This window comes from Oryx dammah, unplaced genomic scaffold, assembly GCF_014754425.2.
Source record: "Oryx dammah isolate SB20612 unplaced genomic scaffold, SCBI_Odam_1.1 HiC_scaffold_12, whole genome shotgun sequence".
Classification (NCBI taxonomy): Eukaryota; Metazoa; Chordata; class Mammalia; order Artiodactyla; family Bovidae; genus Oryx; species Oryx dammah.
The window spans coordinates 64,798,772-64,815,964 of NW_024070196.1; the positions used below are offsets into that span (position 1 = coordinate 64,798,772).

At 40.7% G+C, this 17,193-nt stretch overlaps 1 protein-coding gene across 1 annotated transcript in view; it reads left to right on the forward strand.

The window, feature by feature from the left end:
• The window catches only part of GRK3 (G protein-coupled receptor kinase 3), a 118,726-nt gene that overhangs the window by 61,107 nt on the left and 40,426 nt on the right, over positions 1–17,193 (forward strand). The window contains exons 4-8 of the mRNA XM_040250977.1: positions 3,592–3,693; positions 5,820–5,894; positions 12,305–12,366; positions 15,073–15,124; positions 16,921–17,012. Coding sequence (XP_040106911.1) covers positions 3,592–3,693; positions 5,820–5,894; positions 12,305–12,366; positions 15,073–15,124; positions 16,921–17,012 — 383 coding nt within the window. The remainder of the gene's footprint in view (positions 1–3,591; positions 3,694–5,819; positions 5,895–12,304; positions 12,367–15,072; positions 15,125–16,920; positions 17,013–17,193) is intronic.

Genomic DNA, 17,193 nt, shown 5'->3' on the forward strand with positions numbered 1-17,193 from the left:
CCCAGAGCTCAGGGTGGCAAGCTCCCGGGAAGTACAGACCCCAGAGGTCAGAGGAGATCCCAAAACTCAGGGTGGCAAGCTCCCGGGGAGTGCAGACCTCAGAGGTCAGAGGAGGCCCCAGAGCTCAGGGTGGCAAGTTCCTGGGGAATAAAGATCACAGAGGTCAGAGGAGATCCCAGAACTCAGACGAGCCAGGAGTGTACCACTGAGCCGAACACTGCTGGGGTGTCAGAAGCTGAGGACAGAAAGAGAGGCCCTTGACTGGGCAAGGCAGAGGCAGCTGTGACATTACTAGGCTGGAATGGCAGTGGGACAGATGGGAGACGAAGAGAGGGGGGACTGTGACAGCTGTGGGCCAAAGGGTCTTGCTCTTAGGGTTCTATGTGTTTAAGCTACGTGCTGAGCTGTGAGCTTTGTAACCACCAAAGCAGGAACGGGGAACGGTCAGTGAACGTTCATCACTGGTGGTGGGGCTTCTGTTCTGCTCTAGGGGCGACTTTCACCTTGAACCTGGGCCTCTGCCTACTCCATTCCCTGGACAACCTGCCTGCCAGAATTAGGGGTGACGTTTTCTCTGTGTATATTACGGTCAGAACATCCTGTCTAGAGCTAATTGATGGTTGACGGCATGTTCTTTAATTAGTGGTCTGACTGATAATAGAAAGTGAATTTTGAATTACAGCCCCAGACGCTTTAAGCTCTTGCTTTGCCTACTAAGAATTAACCTTTGCTGCTGTTCAAGTTGGAGTTTCTGAGGCACAAGGCACCCACTAGAGCCAGCGCTGTGGTTCAGGGCATGGTTTGTACAAGAAACTAGGATTTTCTGGTTAGTCAGTCTATCGTAGTTCATAGGAAACTCCCGTTGAATCAGGTGTCAGCTTGCTTTACAGGCCCCAGAACATAGACTTAGGTTTCCTTACCCTTGTGTTTGAGGGTAATAATTCCATGCAGATTTAGTCTTCCTAGAGTTTATTTGTATGTTTAGGCAGAAACATTTGGCTTTGGTTCACCGAGAGTCCACCTCTTTTATCCTAGCATTCTGACATTAATTTTTGGACCTTACTAAAACCAAAGAACACAACAAAAGAAATCAGCCAAGCCAGAGTCCTTTGTTTACTTTCTGGCTCTCCTTCAGATTTCGGTGTCTAGCTTCTGTTTCCTTGCAGCTGCCATATTTGCGTCTGGGATGGTGTTTGAACCTTGTAGACATGTTTTCCTGAATTAACTTAGGATGGTTAAGCCCAGGTCCTTTGGTTATGCCAACATTGCTGGATTGCTTCTTCATTAAAAAAGTGTTTTCCTTCTGGAGAAAAACATAATTTGAAAAGATCCATATACCCCTATGTTCACAGCAGCACTGTTTATAATAGCTAAGACACGGAAGCAACCTAGATGTCTATCGACAGATGAATGGATAAAGATGTGGTCTGTATATACACTGAAATATTACTCAGTCATAAGAAGAAAATAATGCCATTTGCAGCAGCATGGATGGACCTAGGAGATGATCACACTAAAGTGAAGTACGCCAGGCCGAGAAAGACAAATGAATGATATCCCGTATATGTGAAATCTAAAAGCAAATGATACAAATGAACTTATTTTCAAAGCAGAAGTAGGCTCGCAGACGTAAAAAAACAAACTGTGGCTACCAAAGGGGAAGGGAGAGGGATCAATTAGGAGTTTGGGATAAAAATATACAGATTACTGCATATAAAATAGGTAACCAACAAGGACCTGCTGTATGGCACAGGGAACTCTACTCAATATGTTATAATAATTTATTATGGAAGAGAATATAAAAAGAATGTATATGTGTTTGTGTGCAAGTGTATATATATATACACACATATATAAACTGAGTCACTGTTGTATATCTGAAACTAACAGGACATTGTAAATCAACTATATTTCAATACACTTTTTAAATAATTAAAAAAAAATTTTTTAAGTGTTTTCCTGTTGGATGGAGTATCAACCTCTCCTAGGCCTCCTTCCTTTATGTTTGATTTCAGTGTCTGCCCCAAGAAGACTGAATTCTAAGCCTAGGCAGTTACAGACTTGTGAATTTCAGCCATCTCATTGATATTTAAGGACAATTAAGATGATCCCAGTAATTTCTCAGTGTGTGAAGCAGTTAGCCTGCATACACATACTATATATGCTTCATGCTCTGTACATACTCTTCTCCCTGCCAACTATGCCCTTTCATTATCAGAAATTCTCACAGGATTGACTGGTTTTGATTTCAAAACTTGTCAAAGTGAATGAAAGTCATTCAGTCATGTCTGACTCTTTGCAACCCCATGGACTATACAGTCCTTGGAATTCTCCAGGCCAGAATACTGGAGTGGGTAACCTTTCCCTTCTCCAGGGGATCTTCCCAACCCAGAGATTGAACCCAGGTGTCCGGCATTGCAGGCGGATTCTTTACCAGCTGAGCCACAACGGAAGCCCAAGAACACTGGAGTGGGTAGCCTATCCCTTCTCCAGAGGATCTTCCCAACCCAGGAATCGAACAGGGGTCTCCTGCATTGCAGGTGGATTCTTTACCAACTGAACTATCAGGGAAGCCCTGTCAAGCTGAGACTATACAGTAAAAAGGTAGCTTTTATTTCTATTCAGTTTATATTCTCACCTCTAGGAGTGGTCAGCCCTACTCTTTAATCATAGCAGAATAAGAAGCGCTCAGATATTATGAAAGTATAACAACTGGCTACTTGGTAGGAAGATTTTCTGGTTTTTTTTTTTTTTTTCAGAAATAAGTCCTATGTACTTATTAGTCATTACATTGAAAATCTTCACTGCATTCTTCGTACCAACTCCATATTTCATTTGTTTTCATTCTCTTCTTGTCTTTTAGATTTAATGTATTTCTGTAAAGGAGTAAAAACACTTTTCTGGCCTGAGAACTTTTGAGGTTAAAGTAATAGAGACCATGTCCTCACAAAGCGTATTTGCTAAGCCCATCTTATTATTTAGTCTATCTTAACACCTGTCAGGTTACTGTTTGAAGGAACCTTTTTGTTAATACTTTTAGAGTGCAGAGATGGTTCCAGTGTGAAAAACCAGTGCTTTTATCTATGATGAATGTCTTTCCAAAAGATTTAGTTGACTTTTAAAAAACTCTGCAGTAATCCTGACAGTTCATTATTATTTTTTCCTCCTGAGTTTTGTAACACTGTAGTCAAGTGAAAATGATCCCCATCATAACTCATAGAAATGGATTACTGACAAGTTCAAATTATTTGTTCTTTGGAAAGGAGAATTGGCAAGAATGAATGGTCCATCGCTGCTATATCATAAGATAATTGTAACCATGGCAGTGTTTGTTTCCTAATATTGTGTTTCTAAATTTAAGCAACGAGGTTCATCATAGGAAAAAATCCATTCGTATGTCCGAAGTTGAATTTAAATTATTCCAGCATCATTATTTCAACATTAGAAGTAGTTGTTTCCTGTGCACTGGCCAATTCAAGTAATTTGCTTGATCTCATGTGGAAGTGGTTTCTGCCAAGACGAGTAATATCTTTTAATAAAGTAAGTTTCTAGGAAGACAGCACCTAACAATCATAACTTTTAACTGTCTAGATAAAAGAATATGAGAAGCTTGAGAATGAGGAGGATCGCCTTTGCAGAAGTCGACAAATCTATGACACTTACATCATGAAGGAGCTGCTGTCCTGTTCGCATGTGAGTGCCTCTTCTTATTTCATTAACTCAGTGTGATTGAATGAGACAGGCTCCACAGGTTTTTAGAGTAAAAGTTAAAATAGGAGGAGAGATTTAAAGGCATTCATCCAGGATGGAACCCGTGTTTCTAGAGTTTTGTCATTTGTTTCCTGGTGATACTGATCCAATATCTGCTGCTCCATATACTTTTAATAAGGTTCCCAAAGTGGATACTTTCAGTACAGATGTTGATAAAATGGGTAATGCAGATCCATGCAAGAAAAGGCTAAGCTCAATTCTCGACTCTCTAACGAAATTAAGCTTTATTGTTTTTCATTTAGCTCCCCTTTAACAATTAGGCTAATCAAATATTTATTGATAAATATCTTAAGTGCTTTCTTTGAATTAATAAGGTTGATTGTAATTATTATGTTAGTATAGTTCACTAATAGTTGAATGATGGTTGAAATTTTTTTTTTTTTTTTTTTTTTTTGCTGGTAAACAAGAGAAACAATCTTCTTCAGTCATTAGGATAAACGAGGTTCCTAGGAAATTCTTCCGCCAGGAGTGAGTGGAATAATTAGTAATGAAAACGTGCAGTCTCTACATGAACACTGTTTTCGAAAGAAGCGCCCTAAGAGCTCTGGACTGCTGTGTCCAGCGCGGGAGCCGCTAGCCACGTGCGAGTATTTAATTGTGTTTACATTGGTTGTTGCTTAGTCTCTTAAGTCATGTCCAACTCTTTGCGACCCCTGGACTGTGATCCACCATGCTCCTCTGTCTATGGATTTCCCAGGCGAGAATACTGGAGTGGGTCGCCATCCCCTTCTCCAAGGGGTCTTCCTGACCCCGGGGTCAAACCCGCATCTCCTGCATTGGCAGGCGGGCTCTTTACCACTGAGCCACCAGGGAAGTATGTTTCTATTAATTGCAATCAAATGGAACTAACATTTTAATTCCTGGCGTCCTCCTGAGCCGCATTTGAAATGTGCAGTACCCACATGTGGCCGGTGGCTCCTGCATCAGCCCAGATTCACAGCATTTCCATCATCGCAGCGAGTCTGACTGGACAGCGCTGGTCACGACAATGATACACTTTGGTGCTTCTGTATTTATTGTGTTGTCTACAGTGCTTACTGAACTTCTGAGCTAGAGCTTACCGTAAGGCTCTGTGCCTCGCTGCCTTGCTGGGGATGGTTGGACCTTGGAAAATGCCACGTGTTCACTGAGAAAGCCTCTGTAGATGTAGCTTTCCTGTAGGGCAGCAGTTTAGAGGGTTTCTTGCCTGGAAAATCCCATGGGCGGAGGAGCCTGGTAGGCTGCAGTCCACTGGGTCGCTAACAGCAACTTCACTTTCGCTTTTCGCTTTTCACTTTCATGCATTGGAGAAGGACATGGCAACCCACTCCAGTGTTCTTGCCTGGAGAATCCCAGGGACGGGGGAGCCTGGTGGGCTGCCATCTATGGGGTTGCACAGAGTCGGACACGACTGAAGCGACTTAGCAGCATGCTTTTTTAAGCTCTTCTTGTGCGTTACTTCAGACATAATTTGAAGTTTAAGGGGAGGACAGGGTTTCTAATTTTTGTCAGTGTGAGTTTTTTTCTTTTAGAACCAATTCCTCTTTGCAGTGGTTGCAGCAAGCCTTTCCTTAACCTAGAGTCTTTTCAACACTGTGGTTTAGCTTTGTGATCCTGGCATTTAATTCTTAGGTATATCTTTGTGCATTTGTGTTCTCTCATGAAATAGAAGTTTTACATTTTTAGGACCCCAGTATCAGCCAACTGAGAGATGATGCATTTAATATTAATACGGTGATAATACGATTCCTTACACCCTTTTTAAGTCAAAGTAGCCTTGATCTCTTGTGGGCATAGATATTTCAGTTAGATGCTCCCACGTGTATCACCCTTCTTGACATAGTTTCTAAGAACTCTGGAAGCTCTGAGGAACCATCATCTGTTTGGCTTACCCACAAACATACAACAGATTTTTTTTAAGAATGCATGTTGATGTGATCACCATAGGTTACTGCTTAGTAACTATTGTGTTAAATTATATGTTGTGATACTGTAAAATACACAGAGGTTTGCTCTGTTTTATATTTGTGGGGGAAAAAGAAAAAACATTGTGTGTGTTTTTTTTAAAGCCGTTCTCAAAGCAAGCCGTAGAACACGTACAAAGTCATCTATCCAAGAAACAAGTGACATCAACTCTTTTCCAGGTAAGGTAAAATGCTCTCCAGATAAATGTTTCTCATTCACATAATGGTTGTCTTTGGGAGCATTCTTTGCTTGGGTGAAAGTGCTGGCAAAATTTCGAGACTATTTCCTACCCAGAGGTTTATCTGGAAGAACCAAAGTTTAATATCACCTGTCTTTTCACTGAAACGTGCTCTTATGCCAGCATCATAAAGGCTGTCCTGAAAAAGGCTGCTAGAGCATTCGTTTAGTGTTTTTTTCCTATAAATCAATCAAGACACTTTGGAGGGAAAACCTTTTCTTTTTTGACATCCCAGACACCTGTGACGAGCAGGGACTGGGCAAGATTTACTTTCTAGTGGTACAGGTATTGGTCCCCATGGCGATCCTTCCCCAGATGAAGCAGATTCTCAGCAATCAAGAAGGAATGAATGGCCTTGGAGTTGTGACTGAGAAATTGGATTTCGCCTCAGCTCCTCTTATCTTGAACACAACACAATCATAGATTTAAATTATAAGGCTCAGAACAACTCAATCCACAACTGATGGGCGCATGTCTTGGCTGCTCTTTGGAGGCAGTCTTTTTCTTCCTGAAAGCCTTATCTATTATCCTGTGGGATTTCTATAGAGATGGCAGCTTGCAAGGGTATTGTCAAATTTCCAAGTGGATCATGTACTTTTTATGTTTCTGGGAGTTACAAGAAATAGGAAAGAATGCCATTTATTAACGTAATGGTTTTCATAAATGAAAATAGCTAATTTATCCTTTTCTTGGATTATTCAGTCATTTTAAGAGAAGTAAGTTGATTTTTGCCCTAGTGCCTTATGGTTGGGCTTATTTATACAGATTCATACAAAAGGAATCTGATTATTCTATAGAAAGGATACTGGTTTGACTCTTGAGAACATTTGGGCGTGGTAACCAAACCAGCTGCTGCCTTTCTGCCAAAATGATTACATGGACATCTCTTAAAATGTCAGACCTTTTAGTATAGTCTAGTTGGTTATAAGCTTGGGCTCTGAACTTCAGTGACCTGAATTTCAAGACCCTGGGCAAGGTAGTACCATACCTCTCCATACTTCTGTTTTTCCCTCTGTGGAGTAGAAATGCCAGCAGACTGTCCCGTAAATGGTTTCTTTAGACCTAGTGCATATGAGCTGCTTTGTACTAGGCCTGTCTGTCACAGCACTCCATAAATGTCAACCTTCTCAAACACCTCACAGTCAGAAAGTGCAATTTGAATATCTGCTTTTTGTTGCCTCTGTGACATTTTCATGTCAGGATTTCAGTTTTCTGACTTTGACATGGTTCAGAGATAGTTGTGTAGTCAGTTACATTTAATATTGCTAAATTACATACATAGATTTTACAACTCTGATGTTAACTTTACCTGTAGCATAAATAACATTTAAAAAGATAGTTCCAGAAGAGAGATACAAAGACCAACAAAATTATCTTTGTAGCTCAAGAAACGTTGATTTAGAAGCCATGTCTCCAATATATCTTTTAAAAGCACTTTACTGATTTGTTCATAAGAAAATAATTGAGTAATGTTCTAATAAAAAAGATATAGAATAGCTGGTATTTTTATTTCAGTGGTGAAGGAAATAGTCATTATTATGTCGGTTTAAATAAGAAAGCATTTTAGTGCAATTCTGTAATATGTACCATTAGAACATGGTGGTCAAAGTATAAAATAGAAGTTATATGTTTGGATACCCTGTTTATAGAGGGACATTGATCTCTATAACATTTAACTAACATTAAAGTTACTTGATATTCTTTGAGTTGGAATTTTCCCTCCTGGCTTTCAATGAGTTATAATTGACAACTAAAAATTGTGTATAGTTGAAAGTGTACAGTGTGATGTTTTGATATGTGTATTCATTGTGAAATGATTGTTGTAATCTAACTAAGCAGCATACTCATCACCTCATGTAATTATATTTGTATGCATGGGTGGTGAGAACACTTAAGATCAACTTTCTTAGCAAAGTTCAAGTGTACAATACAATACTATTAACTATAGTCCCCATACTGGACATTAGCTGGCCATGACTTATTTATCCTGCAGAACTGAAACTTTGTACCCTTTAAGCAACATCTCCCCCATTTTCCCCACTTCCTAACCCTTGGCAACCAACTTTCTACTCTGCTCTTACAAGTTAGACATTTTTTAGATTCCACATACAGGAGAGATCAGCTTGTAATTGTCTTTCTGTGTCTGGCTTGTTTCACTTAGCATAATGTTCTCCAGATTCACCTGTGGTGTCAGGATTTCCTTCTTTTTAAAGAACAGAACAGAGTATACCATGTGTGTGTGTGTGTACACATATATATGTATATATACATGTATATCTCCATCCCCCGTTTTCTTTATCCATTCATCCACTGACGGACCCTTGGGTTATCTCCATATCTTTACCATTGTGAAGTAATGGCCCAGTGAACGTGGGCGTGTGGGTATCTCTTCAAGATGCTGATTTAATTTCCTTTGGATATATACCAGAAGGAATCTTCATACCGTTTTCAGTAATGGCTGTCCCAGTTTGCATCCCCACCAACAGTGCACAAGGATTCCCTTTTCTCTGCATCCTCACCAACACGTACCTCTCAGCTTTCTGATAACAGTCATCCTGACAGGTGTGAGAAGATATCTCTCTGTGGTTTTGATTTGCATTTCCTTGATGATTAGTGATGCCGAGCACCTTTTCATATGCCTGTTGGCCATTTATTATCTCTTTTGAAAAATGTCTATTCAGGTCTTCAGCCCACTTTTGAATTGGGTTATTTGGGCTTTTGCCGTCGAGTTGAGTTCCTCATATGTTTTGAATATTAACCTCATATCATATGGTTTACAAATAACTTCTTTCATTCTACAGGTTGCCTATTCACTCTGTTAATTGTTTCCTTTGCTCTGCAGAAGCTTTTTCGTCTGATGCAATCCCACTTGTCTGTTTTTGCTTTTGTTGCCAGAACTTTTGATGTCATATCCAAAAAATCATCACCTGAACCAGTGTCAAGAAGCTTTTTCCCGTGTTTTCTTCTAGCTGTATGGTTTTAGGTCTTACATTGAAGTCTTTAATTCATCTCGAGTTGATTTTTATATGTGGTGTGAGGAAGGGCCCGACTCATCCTCCATTTATTGAAGTGACTGTCTTTTCCCCACTGAATGCTTGTTGCCCTTGTCAAAGGTCAGGTGACCGTAGGTGTGTGGATTTATTTCTGAACTCTATTCTGTCCCATTGATCCGTAAGGTCTGTTTTTATGTCAGTACCATACTATTTTGATTGCTGTAGGTTTATCATATATTTAAACATTGGGAAGGTGAAATTTCTTGTCAAGGAGAACATGGTAGTTAAAAAAATGCTCTGAAAATAAATACAAAATGCTTTTTATTCTTTTTGTTTGCAAAGTTGACTTTAGAAATAATTAATTGCTCAGGTTCATTTGGCGGCAAGAGTTGGGAGGAGTCCTGGCTTACATTTAGGTTCCTGGAATGTGCCAAGCCCTGTGTTTGGCTCTTGGTATTCTGTACTTAGTCGCTCAGTCGTGTCTGACTCTTTTCGAACCCCATGGAGTATAGACCACCAGGCTCCTCTGTCCATAGCATTTTCCAGGCAAGAATACTGGAGTGGATTGCCATGCCCTCCTCCAGGGGATCTTCCCAACCCAGGGATCGAACCCAGGTCTCCCACATTGTAAGCGGATTCTTGACCGTCTGAGCCACCAGGGAAGTGTCAGTATTCTGAATCTTATTAAATCCTCACAATGGCCTTGCAGATTAAATGTAACTCTCCCATCTTACAGATTGAAGAAACCAAGAATCAGAGCAGTGAGGTCGTTTGCTCATGACCCCATGCTTGAACTTTGCCCTTTGCATTGCTCACCTGGCGCATTTTGTGGTCCTTCATGTTGAAAGTGGCAGTGTGGTATATCATATCTGGTCTTAAGAATTTCTGGTACAGGATGTTTTATAAAATATGAAAAACATGTTAACATAAGAGTTTCTGTAAATAGAAAATCTGTTACATACAAATTTAGTCTTTCATACATCTTTCCACACTTGATGTCTTTTGAACCTCTTGAGACTTGTGGCCTTGGTGTTTAGCATCTAGAAGACTTGGCGAAGATGACTATTACCTTTGATTATAGACACATAGGACTTCAGAGCTACAAAAAGCTCCAGACAGAGAGAGGTCAGCTTCCCCTGTTACTAAGGAGGGAACAAGTTCATTTGGTTTTAGTGACTTTGCCCAGTGCCCTGCCCAGGACCCTGATAGCCCTGCCAAGTGGCAGAGGCTAGCTTAGCCCCGTGGTAGGAAGTGCAGCTCCCAGGCGAGCTGCAGGCGTCTCACTGCCCATGTTGGTGACTGTGGCTTCTGTACGTTTCCTCGTTTGATCACTTGCCTTGGACATCTCCTGAAGTCTGGTCCTTCTTTTTTGCACATTTTTAGGGTGATCTACAAAGACACAGAAAACATTGAATTTCTATCATTCAAGGAGAGAGTAGAGTATCACAATATTTTCCAGAACTAGCTAATTGCCCCTAGGCTGAGTTGTGAAGTGTTGGCATTTGATATTTTTATCACTCTTGATTTGAAGACTACCCCATGGGAAATAAATTTATGCAGTTTGTTTGGTAATGTGTAAAGTGGCATGAAATTGAAGCAGATTGTTCTCCATAGGGAAAGAGCCCACGCATGTGAGCCAGGAGTCCTTGCCTTAATCTTGGCTTAGCCATGAACTTGCTCAAAGACCTTGCAAATAACTAATTAAAAAAAAGCTTTACTCCATGGGTTCCTTCACTTTTAGTCTTTGAAACTCAATATTAATGCTGATCATTTATGATAATTGTAATTAATGGCAATTATATAATTAATTGTAATTTATAGGCTGCCACTACATAATCTACAGGGCTCAGTACACAATGTAAACGTGGGGGTCCTTGTTCAGAAATTTCAAGATGGCAACAGTAGGGCACCACACCAAGGACTGGGCTCTTCTGTGGGACTGCATGGGTCACATGCCCATGAAGCTAATTCCAGGCATTTAAGGCGTGTCTGTGACTTGCCATGAGCTGTGCCAGACAGTAGAGATGCAGTGGCATACAGGACAGACCTGCCCTTGCCTTCAGGGAACATGCCACTGAGTGGTATAGATAACTACTAAGCAAGTAGTCATGCCCGTGAATCCATTGGTGCCAACTGGACAGGCACTGAGGAGGGTGAGTACAAGGTGCTATCAGTTTAGTTCAGTTCAATCAGTTGTGTCTGACTCTTTGGGACCCCATGGACTGTTGCACACCAGGCCTCCCTGTCCATTACCAACTTTCGGAGTTTACTCAAACTCCTGTCCATTGAATTGGTGATGCACTCCAAGCATCTCATCCTCTGTCGTCCCCTTCTCCTCCCACCTTCAATCTTTCCCAGCATCAGAGTCTTTGCAGATGAGTCAGTTCTTCGCATCAGGTGGCCAGAGTATTGGAGTTTCAGCTTCAGTATCAGTCCTTCCAGTGAATATTCAGAACTCATTTTCTTTAGGATGCACTGGTTGGATCTCCTAGCTGTCCAAGGGACTCTCAAGAGTCTTCTCCAACGCCACAGTTCAAAAGCATCAATTCTTCAGCACTCAGCTTTCTTTAAAGTCCAGCTCTCACATCCATACATGACTACTGGAAAAACCACAGCTTTGACTAGATGGACCTTTGTTGGCAAAGTAATGTCTCTGCCTTTTAATATGCTGTCTAGGTTGGTCATAACTTTTCTTCCAAGGAGCAAGAGTCTCCTAATTTCATGGTTGCAGTCACCATCTTCAGTGATTTTGGAGCCCCAAAAAATAAAGTCTGTCAGTGTTTCCATTGTTTCCCCTTCTATTTGCCATGAAGTGATGGGACCGGATGCCATGATCTTAGTTTTCTGAATGCTGAGTTTTAAGCCAACTTTTTCACTCTCCTCTTTCACTTTCATCAAGAGGCTCTTTGGTTCTTCACTTTCTGCCATAAGTGTGGTATTATCTGCATATCTGAGGTTATTGATGATTATGGGAGCACATAGTTGGGAACCTCACCACATCTGTGGAAAAGGCAGTGGCACCCCACTCCAGTACTCTTGCTTGGAAAATCCCATGGATGGAGGAGCCTGGTGGCCTGCAGTCCATGGGGTCACGAAGAGTCGGATACGACTGAGCGACTTCACTTTCACTTTTCACTTTCATGCATTGGAGAAGGAAATGGCAACCCACTCCAGTGTTCTTGCCTTGAGAATCCCGGGGACGAGGGAGCTTGGTGGGCTGCTGTCTATGGGGTCGCACAGTCGGACACAACTGAAGCAACTTAGCACCAGCACCACATCTGAGTCTCATCCACTTGTGTTTTTCACTTTACCGTGTTCTTACTGATGTAGTGTGGAATTTCTTTTCCATCCTTTCCAGCCATACATAGAAGAAATTTGTGAAAGTCTTCGAGGCAGCATTTTTCAAAAATTCATGGAAAGGTATGAAACTTTGTGTACAAAGTCTTTTTTGTTGCGATATGTTTGTCATGTAACATTATGTTAGTATGGCGGTTTATTTGCTAAGTCGTGTCCGACCCTTGCGACCCCATGGACTATAGCCCGCCAAGCTCCTCTGTCCATGGGATTCTCTAGGTGAGAATACTGGAGTGGGTTGCCATTTCCTTTTCCAGAGGATGTTCCCAACCCAGGAATCAAACCCAGGTCTCCTGCATTGCAGACAGATTCTTTACCAACTGGGCTGTGATATTTAAGTCTTGTACTGTGTAGGTATACCTCATTTTACCTCATAAATGCTATCCTTAAAATGTGTTAATTTATTCATTCAATAAACATTTATTATCCATGTGCTCTGTACCAGGCTAGCTTGTACCCTCTATACTTTATAGTTTAGGATTTGTATATATTAACATCCCTTTGACTTTTAGTTTTTTAGTTTCCAAATGACCCAAAATGTAAATAGACTAGGGAACCTCAATATTGAAGGTATTTTATTGGGACACGTTTGCTAATGCCAGCATGAGTCTATGTTCAGTTCATTTGTTTATATGTTAAAGTCATATCCTTAAAAATGAGATAGCCCTTTTCTTGATTCTTTACATAGTAGAATTTAGGTATATTGGCAGATGTCTTTTGTCACGTCTGTCTTAATGTACCCAATAAATGTGTCCCTTTGGGTTACTCAAACTATAGAGTATGTTTGTCATATAAAATCCTGAAAACTTTCTAGATAATTAACAAGGACCTACTGTGTAGTGCAGGGAATTCTACTTGGTATTTATAATAACCTAAAGGGGAAAAGAATCTCAAAAAGAGTAGATATATGTATATTTGTAACCGAATCCCTTTGCCATACACCTGAACTAGCACAGCATTGTAAATCAACTATACTCCAATGTAAAATAACATTTTTTTTAAATGTAAATTTAAAAAATTTCAGGGATGCCTATGAAAGTGTTCACATGCTTCACAGGCACCTGAGAGTCAGCCCTTTGGTGTTTTGAGTGTTTCTCTGTGATGATGCACCTTAGGGATCGGACTTTCTGACTCTGAATCTGCATTCACATGGACTCTGCTTGTCTCTGTAAACTTGGCTAATTTCTAGACAGTTGTCATGATGATGGAGCCTCAGGGTGGGAGCAGCCCACAGCTGTTCAGTAATTGCCCTTTAAGAACAGATGCCTCAGTGTTTTGTTTTTTTTTTCCTTCTTCTCCACATGTTCACAGAACTAAAGTAATTTTTTTTAAAAAGTTGTATCAAGATTCTACCAGAGTTCAAGAGATAATTTTATCTTGGAGTAGAGTCAGTACTATGGGAAACGAATCTGCATACGAATGATTACATTTTCTGAGCAGGACCAGAAGGGCTTTGCCAAAAAGCAGTGGCATGGAACCGAGGGGCCCGGGCACCAGTTCAGTGCTAAGATTCAGCTGAGTCTTGGGCCGTCTCCATGGCTGCTGATTCTAAAGACCTGACTTTTCCCAAACTCTTGGGTCAACTCATTGTTCTGTGACCCTTGGGGGTGAGGGGAGAAATGGAGATGGTAATTGAAATTGGGGAAGAGGTCTTATAACTTCACTGTGTATCCAGGTAAACCTGCACAGTCATTGTCTCCCACTGAATTGACCATTCAATTTTTTTTTTTTAATTTTGTTGAAGTGTAGTTGATTTGCAGTGTTAATTTCTGCTGTACAGCAAAGTGATTCAGCTATACATATATGTATATGTTCTTTTTCATATTTTTTTCCATTATGGTTTATCACAAGATGTTGAATCTAGTTCCCTGTGCTATACAGTAGGACTCTGTTGTTTATCCATCCCATATATAATAGTTTACATCTGCTTATCCCAAACTCCCAATCGAGCCCTCTCCCACCCCTCTCATCCTCTCTCACACAGAGAACCATAAGTCTGTTCTCTATATGAAGATTTACATAAAAATGGGCTATAAATGCAAAATACACACCAGGTTTCAAAGCAATGAATTCAAACCGCTTTCAGGGGCTTCTCTGATAGCTTAGTTGGTAAAGGATCCACCTGCAATGCAGGCGACCCCGGTTTGATTCCTGGGTTGGGAAGATCCCCTGGAGAAGGGATAGGCTACCCACTCTAGTATTCTTGGGCTTCCCTTGTGGCTCAGCTGGTAAAGAATCAACCTGTAATGAGGAGACCTGGGTTCGATCCCTGGGCTGGGAAGATCCCCTGGAGAAGGGAAAGGCTACCCACTCCAATATTCTGGCCTGGGGAATTCCGTGGACTGTATAGTCCATAGGGTCACAAAGCATTGAACACGACTGAGTGATTTTCACTTTCAAAGCAATACGAAAATAAGAATGTAGACTATCTCGTTAAAATTGTATGTTGATTACATGTGGAAATGATAATTTTTAATATATGGGTTCAAATAACATACATTATTAAAATTAAATTAGTTATGTGTCATCTGTTACCCGTCTGTTGGACAGTACTGACTCAGATAAAGATTGTTACCATAACATAATGACAATTAAAGCAGAAACATGAAGTCTTCAATTTGAATCATTAAATAAAGCCTTGAGTGCTAGGCAAATGCTTTGTGAAAAAAATATTTACAAAAGCTCACTCTGAGAAGTCACACAAGTATACAATGCTAGTTCTCAGTTAACGTGATATTTAACTTTTCAGTAATTCCTCACATTCTTTTTCAGTGACAAGTTCACTAGATTTTGTCAGTGGAAAAACGTGGAATTAAATATCCATGTGAGTATCATCTTTGCCTTTATTTTTTTTAATAAAAACTTCCTTGGCTCAGTTTCGTGAGAAAATATTTTATTCGGCAGCATACTCCCAAGGGTAACATGCTGCCCAAACAGATGTCCTGCTTACAGCTTTATGCATGAAAAATCCATCCTCCCATATCCAGTTGTAAACACTGAGTTTTCATCCTCTTTTTTTCATATTCATATAAGAATGCATTTATTTATTTAAGGAAGGATATTTTAAGCCATAATTAAGCTTTTAATAGAAATAGTAGTAAAGATACAAGTCTTCTACATCCTGTAATTCCTGTGCCCTTGTCATTTGCATCCTGGTAAATTTCCTTGTTTTTTTTCTCTTATTAGGTGCAGTCATGTAATAAACATGACGATATCTCTTACTAGACCACAGTTGCATCTTTTTTATTGTTTTGAGAATGATGAAAGCAGTCCTCAAAGGCGGGATACTTCCTAGCTTGTATCCCCTAATACTACGTCTTCTCTTAGCTTTTCCATGTCAGGAATTCTGGGGCACATTCTTTACTTCACATTTAGAGTGTTCGTTTCTCTTCCCCTTTCCCTTGTGCTCTCCCTCCACAAAGGTTTGCAATTGAGAAAAAGAAATAACTGGATTCTGGTTTTGATTTTAAAATTTTTTTAGTTGAACAGTACCATTCATAGAAGTGGGCTGGTTTGTTTGTTTGTTTCATTTTAATTTCCCCTCTCTGCCCCATTTCGGGCAGGATTGAGAAGCAAGAGGCAGGGACACATTTTAAAAAATAATGGGACTTCCTGGGCAGTCCAGTGATTAAGATCCTGTGCTTCTACTGCCGGGAACGAGGGTTCAATTCTACACGCATCCGCATGGCCAAAAAACGAACAAACAAAACCAAAGAACCCTTATCTCTGCTGTGGGTCCTGCTGTGCCTGTGCCCCTTTAGCAGACGTGGTGTCCTCACGTCTTCACGTCCTTCTGTCCTCTGAGCAGCAAACGTGAAGCTCGAGGGCCAGATGCCCCTGCCTGGCTGCACACATGGTGTCTGAAGCATCTGACCCTTCTTTTGCCAGGATACGTAACAAAAAGCATTTGCTATTGTCTGATGGCCTCTTACCATGAACATAGGACTATCTCTCTGCCTTTGTACCATCTGATGCTATGAAAACTTCTTGGGAAGCAAGGCATTGCTGAGATGATATTGATGAAAGCTTAGTGCTTATGAATGGAAGCCTCTTCATCGAGTTACTCACACTAGGTCTGTTTTCACACTCACGTGCCCAGCATGAGTCCTCTCTACTCACTGATGCCTTTGATGAAAATTCACATGGCCAGCATTCACTGGGCTTTCTGATCATATGGCCCAACTGTTAGGAGAGCATAGATGCTCTTGATGCAGACCTATTTGTCTACCACAGAAGTTCCTGGAATGGCTGAACTGTTGCCAAACTTTCAGCTTCAGAGTAGCCCAGGTCACTTTGTAGTTTGCCTGGAAATTTCATATTCACTTGTCTTGAAAGTATACACCTTATAATCTGAGATTCATGGGACTGGATAAAACAATGGGCTCCCACCAGGTCGTCTTCCCAGTTGCCTCCACGGTTTGCATCCTATGTAGCTTACATCGAAGGTGGTTCTAGAATGTCCTGCCACCTGTGCTTCTTATCTCTCAGCTTGTGGGGCCAGTTGCCGAAAGGGCAGCAGTGTCGGAATCGCTGTTTCAGTAGCTGTGTATGTTTTGCATGACAACAGTGGGATAGTTTTTACGCAGTTTTACGTCTCTGTGTCGCGTTTTAAATTCACAGTTGACCATGAATGATTTCAGCGTGCATCGGATCATTGGACGAGGAGGATTTGGTGAAGTATACGGTTGCAGGAAGGCAGACACTGGAAAGATGTAAGCCTTCTACACTTGTATATTTTGCTGGGAATATTAAGAGGGTTTTATACTCACATTCCAAGAAAATCCCATTTAGTTGATGATCAGTGTTTTAGAATCTTATCCTCTACATGCTTATAAAATCTTGACCAGTGCTTAATTCACAATTCCTACACAGTAAATATTATAGTACAGGCCC